General features: G+C 41.1%; 1 protein-coding gene across 9 annotated transcripts in view; it reads right to left on the bottom strand.

Annotated features, from left to right (window-relative positions):
* Positions 1-761: 761 nt before the first annotated feature.
* Positions 762-8,932, bottom strand: part of MARCHF8 (membrane associated ring-CH-type finger 8) — a 107,096-nt gene continuing 98,925 nt past the window's right edge. For all 9 annotated transcript variants that reach the window (XM_040605377.1, XM_040605386.1, XM_040605382.1 and 6 more), the window contains 3 exons: positions 8,519-8,699; positions 4,582-4,729; positions 762-2,127 (listed from right to left, as the gene is read on the bottom strand). In XM_040605377.1, the coding sequence (XP_040461311.1) occupies positions 1,823-2,127; positions 4,582-4,729; positions 8,519-8,699 (634 nt within the window). In that variant the 3' untranslated portion in view covers positions 762-1,822. The remainder of the gene's footprint in view (positions 2,128-4,581; positions 4,730-8,518; positions 8,700-8,932) is intronic.

Below are 8,932 nucleotides of genomic sequence, written 5' to 3'. Positions count from 1 at the left end.
TGGGTGCTCTCTTACCATAGTCCCTTCTCTGCCTTCTTTTAAAATACCAATTTAGAAATAAATTAATACTACATTTTAAGGAAAAAAAATCACCGATCTCTTACTGTTACTCTTTGGCAAGTCTTAAAGCAACTACTTTTATTATGAAAAGGACTTGCCCAATGACAGTTGTACTCAAAAAAGACTAAGTAAAACCTGAACCAGAGCTGGGGCTTTAGTTCAGTATCTGAACAAGTAAACAGATGCTTTTACCCAACTGAGAAGTCCAGGCAACTCCTACTAAGACCAGCCAGAGGATTATCATTGACTTTACAGAGATTTAGATAGGGCTTAGGTAGGACAAGTCAGCCTTCACATGCAGAGGCCTCGTGTGCTGACTTTTCATGGGGCTTTGTTTCTGCTCCAGCCACACTGAGACTTTGGTTAAACGAGGGCTTGAAGCTGGAAAGTGTTTCAGTGAAGCAGATTGGTCAAGTGAATTAACAGCAGACACCCCAGGCTTTGGGAAACTGCCTAAAGCCCTGCAGATTTTAAAGCTGTCCCTCTCTTTTCATTAAGGCTGGCTGATTAAAAAGCCAGTCCCATATTGAAAAGCACGAACAAAACTATTCTTTGACCATGTAATGCATCACATCAGGACTAAAACCAGGCAGGTATTTTTAAACTCATCCCCTTAATGCAATGTTTACTTCCGAGACTTTGATCTCACCACCTCCTCTGACAACATCAAATTCTTGGGTAATTCACACATGACACAGCACTAAAGAAGGAAAACCAATTTCAGCTGTATTGACTAAGTATCTTTTTTCCATAACAGCTCACATTTTTACCAATATAGCAACAAACCCTTTACCAGTGGTTTGGAATGAAAGTTACATCAGGTATATATGTGCAGGTGTGTTGATGGTCTGACCTAGTAAAAAAAAAAAAAAAAAAAAAAAGCAAAACCAATCCCGAAAACAGAAACCATTACACATTGGAAACCAACACCGTACACATCAACTACTCCCCATACACAAGTCACAAGTGCAATGTCCTTTGAAAAAAAATCACTCCTCAAAGGAAACCCAAAGAGGCAGAGTTTTTAGTGTTATGTTCAGTGAGATCATGTGGGCGTGTGTTGGAAATCACAGGTTGGAGGTTTTTTTCATTTTTTTTTTTTATAAGGCAAGAGGTTTACGTTCCAGAAGAACAGATGGGGTAAAGAATGAAGAAATGTTTTGAAAATGACACATTCTTTCAAGTTTCATTCTCATTTGACATAACGTATTACAAAATAAAGATTTTTTAAAAGTGCTATATGCTTTGTAAGTCTCATCACAATACGTAAAGCAATATTTTACACCTGCTGCCTAAGACAAAATGTTAGTGGCAGTGTTAGTGATAGATTAGATTCTAGCTCTCCCATTTCCCTCAATGTCTGGGACAACCTCCTTCATCATGCTTCAAGAATAACCAAACAAACCCCACATACACATATTCCAGAATCATTTAGAGTCATCTTCTGAAGTAAGAGACTCCATGATGTTGATGACTGTTCACTAGCGGCTTGCTCGATACCAAACCCAAGCTCAGTCTACCCAGTATCCTGTGGCTCTTTGATCAGCCAGTACGAGAGACAAAACGTTGAGAGGTTTGCAACCATGACAGTGACAGATATGCCAAAGGGATTTAAAAAAATTCCAACAAAAATCAAGAGTAAAAAAAATTGATCTGCCAGCTCTCAGCTGTTAGCCAATTTTAAAAAGGTAGAGCAGTTTGCAGTAAACAATGATATTTTAAATCTTCAAGGAGATACAGAAACAGCCCCCCCAAACAGCAATCAGACGTGAAGGATTTCTGCAGCATAGTCTTCTGGCTCTGTGTAATGTGAAGAGTTTGTGTCTGAATGGTGAACCCCAAGCATTTCTTTACTTTCAAAGTTTGGCTCCATTAGTGCAGGTTTTTCAAAAATATTCTTTTTGCTAGTTTCTGGACAGTTTTGGACATATATTACTCGGTTATAAGCTTTAAGTCTTTTCCACAGCTGTACGTACACTTTGCATTGTACGTACATGAACAGAAGTCCTCCAGTGAAACCAATAGCCACAACCACCAGCTTAGTCCAAAATGGCCACTCTAGAATCCCTGGAAGAAAGAAAATAAAAAACAAAAGAGGAAAGAAAAAAATGGTCAGTACTGGCTGGACTATGTTGGATCTCTCTAAAACATCAGTAAGGAAAACAGTACGGAAACTGTCACAGAGTTTAGGTTATGCAAACTGTTCTTATTTTGCCATTTTTCTTGTTTGGCCTTTTTTCCCCTCCTCCCTTCAAGTCTAACACATGCAGACTTCTACTTCATGTATCACATCTATTCTCACCCACCAGAGGAAAAACAAAACAGTTGATCCTCTGTGCTTGAGCCTTTGTGCAGCACAATCATAAACACAGTCAAGGTAACAGCCAGTAATATGTTTAGGTCATTTTACGCCTGCTTTTAAACAAAAATTGGATCAGATTATGAAAGGCATTCTATGGCATGGTTTCCTCTTCATAGCAGGAGATGCAACTCAGTGACCCAAGAAGTCTGCTCCACTCTGTGATCACACAGTACATAAAGTCACAGTCTTCAAACTAAAAGGGAATGACTACTACCATCTAGCTTGACATGTTCAGTGACAAAGACCAGACAATTTTATCTGCACCAGACCTAGTAACTTGTAGTTGAACTACAGCATCTCTTCTGATGCAAAACCGCAAGTGCTGGAGATGCTGAAGCATTCTGGCACGCTTACCCTCTGTCATTAAAAATTACCATATTACTTTTCCTGAATTTGTCTAGCTTGAACTTTTAGACATTGGATCCTGTTACACCTCTATCAACTCCTTTTAAACGAAAGAGTATTCGTTTTATACATCTTCTGCTTACACAGGTCCTGTACCCACCCAGCCTCACTCCTCTTTGAAGATAAACGGCATCACAAGACGGACATGAAACCATGCTGAATCATCCACTACCAGGTTTCTCAGAGAATAAAATCATGGCCTTCCAAGTCTTCAAAGTTTCTACCAAGACACAGGCTATTGTTCTTTTGGAAACACATGGTAGCATGGGAGGAATGAAAATATTTTAGTCCCAAAATACAAAGGGCACTGCAGCGTGACTACTGATTCACAGACGGGCTGTCTGATGCCATCTGTACGCAGGGGTAGTATGTGCTTGCCCCGGTGCAGGCATGAGCGTATAGCCACACACACTCCTCAGCTCACTACAGCAACCCCCAGATTTAGAATCCAAATGAAGGAAGCAAAGGTGGCACTATAACACGTACTAAATATTCACACTATTCCCCCTATTCTTGTTCATCTAATGGACTTATTGGCTACAATTACCTGGAGATGATAAATCTTTGAAAGCATATGCTTTTCATTATCATACAGAAACCATACACTGAAAGGTCAGTAATTTTCATGGAAGAGATGGGGTTGGATGGAACAGAAACTAAAATATTCCATTCAAAGCAGCTTCCTGACTGAAGTCATGAACATTCAAACTACAGCCCAAATAAGAAATGACAGCAAAACTGTTCAGTTTAAAGTGTGATTCTGCTCTGAAGAGACTGGAACAGCTCTGTGGATTTGCAGGTTTATTGATGCTCAGAGCCGCCTCCCCAGATGACGCTCTGGAATCAGCAGCATAACATTTTCCACCTGCATGTCTAGCTGGCGTGTAGTGCTCTGTGAGCAAGGACAGTTTGCCTTCTAATGGCTCCCAGCCTTGGTAGATACCTCGTCCTTTCTATCCCCACCTTCGGGGACCGCTCAACTGCCTGAGAAACAGCCCTGTGACAGCTGCAAATATGCAGCCCAGCACACCCAAAACAGATTTCCATTTGGTAAGTTTACAGTGGCATGCTGAAGAAAACCTACTATTCAAGAAGCTGAGACATCCATACAGTGGGGTGGCAACCACTACATCAGTTGCAGTACACCTCATCTCAGTTACGTGAACTGGAGCCCTAAGAATCAGCCCAAGTTCCTTGTGCTTCAGGAACAACCAGTCATAACATTTTTTTTTTCCAGTCTAATGTGGCTCTCACAGGAAACTTGTACTAACCCACCTCACAGATGACCAAATGGGAAGAAAACCCTGTTGATTTACCTCAAAGGTTTGGATTTAATTTCCTCTTACTTCTTCTCTTTTAAAAAACTGTCCTGCTTTTGCCCAGTTAAAATGTAGCCATAGCAGCAAAAAAAATATGCCTATGTCCTTATCTGCTCAGTAAGTGTTCCAATTCAAAACTAAATTAGCTAAGGCAGTGCAATTTTGTGCCTGGCTACAGTGGATTAGCTCTGATATCTCTGCATTTTCTAAGTGCAAACTAAATTGACTTGAAATAGACTTAAAGAGCACCCACAGATTAATTTACACTCACTTAGCTAAATCATTTTAGATATGTTCTTTTAAACCAACCCAACCTCAGGCTAAAGCTGACTGGTCTATAAACATCACCTGCACACTCAAGCTCTGCATCCTCTCTGCATTCAGGGTAAATAATTATTCCAAGAGAATAAGTGGGAAGAAAAGCAAGTAACATACCAGTAGTCTGTCCCTGTTTAATCTCTTCAGCGGTCCTGTCTATCAGGACATAGAGAGACCACACAACACAGGTGATGGCGATGATATGGAATGTTACAGAGCACATGATCTTCCTCCTCTCGCTGGCTGTCATCTGCAGCTTCTCCCACTGGCAAGAAACCCAGAAGCAAAGCAAGGGATTAGGTGTCTGCTGTAGTTACTAGTGAGTATAAAAAAATAACAGTAAGAACAAAAACCAGGCAGATGAGTACCTTCCTCCTATTTTAAAAAAAGGATTTTAAAAGTCAGATGGCGTTACTGCTCTGACATGTGCATGATGGCTGGCAGCTCACCCTGCTGTGACAGGAGCCATCCTGGTGCCAGAGGGGACCTCCCGCGCTCAGCTCCCACCCGGAGCCACAGCACAATGTCATCACATCCTGCTTCTGCACGCAGGGGCAGCTCCAGCACAGAGGGACCCTAGTGCCAGGCCTGGCAGTGCAAGCAAGGCTGCTCCTTCCCCTGTTCCCCACTCACAGCGGGCACCCACAGCCACACACCGCAGTGGCAGAGGGTACCTTTGCTCGGGCATTCAGTAACACACTGCAGCAAAAGTGGCACATGATGCAGCTGACCAGCGTGGGTGAGACATAGCACGCTGAACTCAGTTAAGAACCCCCCAGTGCACAGTCAAGGCTGTTCGGCTCTCAGCTCAAGGCTGTTTAGTTCTCCCCTCCTGCGTCTGGGGGTTTCATTCAATCTTCACGTATATTTAACACTATTTACAGCAGTGACACCCGTATTTTATTTTCAGTGTTTCAAGTGCACTTCAATGCATACACCCCAAGAATATACAGTAGAACTGGAATGACAGCTTTTTAAGTGAGAGGATGCAGAAAATTAAATCCCCAGATCTGCACCTATCAATAATGCTTATACAGCCCAAATGGAAACCACAAAGTCAGGTCAACATAATTTAGGAAAGCTAGAAAGAAACTAGACAATTATAGATGCTTCTACTATACAGGGAATTGTTCAAAGACAGCTTCTATTTTTTTTACCTGAGATACCCTGAAGCTTTTGTTAAATTATTTTTTTGGCAATTTCCCCAACGTATATGATGAAAGTTTTTGCAGGTAGGGTTACACATCCCTCAGTGTATTTGTTTGGAACAGAGAGTTTAAGATGGGCTTTTCCTAGACTTTCACAAAATATATGCTGGGGCACATAAGCTTCTCATACATACCTATTTGTTTCTACAGAGGTGCATTTGATGTCTCCTGGACTAATTTGTAGAAAAAGAGGACTTTGAAGGGAAGGAATAACATGGAAGAGACTGAGGATGACCTGACTGGTAGGATTGATTATGTTGAATTACTGTTTCCACTGCTACAAATACAAGAATGGTTGAAATGTGGACCACAGACTTTGTGATCCCCTCTGTCTTGCCAACAATCAATCTCTTTGGCCAGTCCAAGCCACATGTCCAGTTCTGTAGGCACCCAAATCTCATTGTGGCACAAGAATTGAAGACTTCCAGCAATGACATGCTAGATGTTATGCTAGAAAGCATATTTTTTCAATCTTTTTAGAAAAAGATTGGACAAAATGTTCCCTTCGGATATTGCATTTTAAACACCAAATTGCTTTTGCATCTAAACAAAGGTTTTAGTAAACAATACTTTTGACAGAGTATAAATTAGTTAAATTATTTTGTCAAAATGTAAGCATGTTAAATCTATTTGTGAATGCTTTTACAGAGCCACGAGGACTTGCATTTTGACTAATTTATACTCCTCTCTTCTGTTCCATAGCTTGAGCTCCTCCACTGGACAATACCTCCTGTGAACTGCTGGCTCCACAGCCACCAAACCAACCCGCACCAACTCATCTCTTCAAGATATGACTGCACAGCAAAGAAGTATTCTGCAAACTATGCACTGTCCCAGAGAGGAAACTAGAATCTGTAGGTACCTGCTGCATTATACCGATGATACAGCACGTGGCATTTCCCAGTCAGCAGTTCTGGGGTTTTAAAGTGTTGTTAAACCAAAAAAATCAGCAGAAAATTTAGATTTAATGTCTTTTTTTTCCACTGAAATTTTAAAATAGAGCATCCTTCTCTTGTCTCCCCTCATCTTCACTGGAGCCATGACACGTTTTGTTTCTCATCCTCTTCCCTTGGCAACTTGGTGTTTGAACAGCCCAATGCTGCAATACAACCTTAAGATGCTGAGGAAGTTTAAATCCATTTCTGCTCTACAGACAAGCACAAACCCTATTATTTGTCCCATCCTGTTCATAATCACGAGTTCCACACTGTTTTCTCCTGACTGACAGGATACCATAAAAGCTGAGCTGAAGATACTGAGGCAGCTTATCTTCCAGCTGCAGCTGAACCTCTAAATTATAAATATATTTAAGAGGTAAATTCCTTCTTCTCTTTCTGTTTATAGCTCTGTCCCTACCTTTTGGCATCTGGTCTCTTTCCCACAGATGACCTGTTCAGATATAACTAATGATGCTGAGCAACTCATTTCTGAAGTTCTCACAGGGCACAAATATTCAGAAAATGTTTCCCACCCACTCCAGGCAGAGAAAGCACAGGAAAAACAGCAGCCAACTGCCAACTACAGCAACTTTTTTTACTTGGGATTCTCTAGAGCAACTTCCTTAATGGTCTATGGCTGGGCTGTGCAAAGTATTGTCTGTGCAGGTAACAGAGCCTATGAAGGACAATATTGCAACTCAGAGGTACGATGCTCTGTGCCGCAAAGACAAATCCGCAGTTTTTAGAAGGCACCGATGCACCGCAGTCATAAGCAGAGGTCATCCTATCAACTGGACATGCTAAGCTATATACTTTGCAGACTGTAGATCTCTGCAAAAAAACAGGAGGTGTTTGAAATCTGCTCTATTTTCTGCTAGGAGTCACTTTTAGGAATTGGACAAGTTCTCATAACAGCTTTCAGATGGCTGCAGTCCAGACTTCCCACCATATGTGATTTAGACTCATCATAATTGAATGCAATGTTTCTCATTTATTCTAGTTCCAGAGTGAGGTTATTGTTATTAACCTCTTCCACTTTTGTAGACATGGCAAGATTTGTCTGTGCTGAGAATAACAGTGACTTTCCATGACAATCCTCATGTTAAAGACCAATTGAAATTGGAAGCCCAGAGGACGTGGGATAACAGAAAGGACACAAGAGCAAAACTGGCCTTACAATGCAAACAGCATTTAGGTATCTATACTTTAAAGCTACCAGACTTATGAAATGTACTTTTCTACAGAACAAAAAAACAGGTTCTAGCAACGTGAAGTGTGCAAACCTAGTCATTCACAATCTAAGAAAAGGTAAAAAATAAAAACACATTTATTGGTGAACCTTCTTCTACTTACACTGTCATATTTTCACTAAAATAAGTTTGCTCCTTTAAAAAGAAAAAAAGCTATACATTTTAACCAAAGTACACTCAGAAAGTGATTTAAAGTGTAACCTGAAATCCACATATTTTCAAGAGAACTTCAAAGCAATGTGGGTCTTGGAATAGCGAACTAAAGCAGGTAATGGTAATACAAAACTCCCTATTTAAAAAGAATGTGGATAACTGCAGAGCAAATACTTCTTTGCATCAGCTGTAAAATGTAACTGCAAAGAAAAAAATCAGGCTACTCCATGCACATGCATGTATGCATATACATTTGCACACAGAGAGTTGCAAGGTTACAACGGTGAACTCTCAGAGCTGGATTCCACCGATGCTGGATTTGCCAGGCTGAGTGTTAATTTAAATCCCTTGGCACCTATCAAAACCGACCAGACGTACTGAGGAACCACAGAAACATGATAAATACACAGGGCGTGCTGTGGGCTCGTGGGCAAGGACAGCCTCTTTTCAGAGTGGATCTGTGTTTAATGAAGCATTTCCTTGGGGAAGCAGGTCTTGTGCCTACCTTTCTCAAAGGCTTCAGTTTTGTCTCCATGATGAACTCATACTTGCACAGTTCACAGCACCTCGTATCCGAGCTCTTGATCCATTGCTGCAGGCAGGCTTGGTGCACAAAATGAAGACTTCCCGTGCAGTGACAGGGGGTAATCAAAGGGCTCTCATCGTCTCCTTCACAGTGACATATCCTAAATCAGAAGCAAAGCTACTCATTAGGAGAAGAGGAAGCAGAAAGCATGGGGAAGAGGCATGTAATGCCTGTGATCACACATGGGTGTCCATTGAAGATCTCGAGATACGTATCAAAGGAATATGTTCCATAAAGGAGCTAAAACTAATGAACTCTACTGCTGCACAAGCACATACACAGGCACAAAGTAATTGAGCAGACACTACTAACTAGACAGCTGCTTTCTAACAA

The sequence above is a fragment of the Falco naumanni genome, chromosome 9, assembly GCF_017639655.2.
Source record: "Falco naumanni isolate bFalNau1 chromosome 9, bFalNau1.pat, whole genome shotgun sequence".
NCBI lineage: Eukaryota > Metazoa > Chordata > Aves > Falconiformes > Falconidae > Falco > Falco naumanni.
The sequence above is the reverse complement of the archived record's forward strand: the minus strand, read 5'-3'. Positions and strand labels throughout refer to the sequence as shown.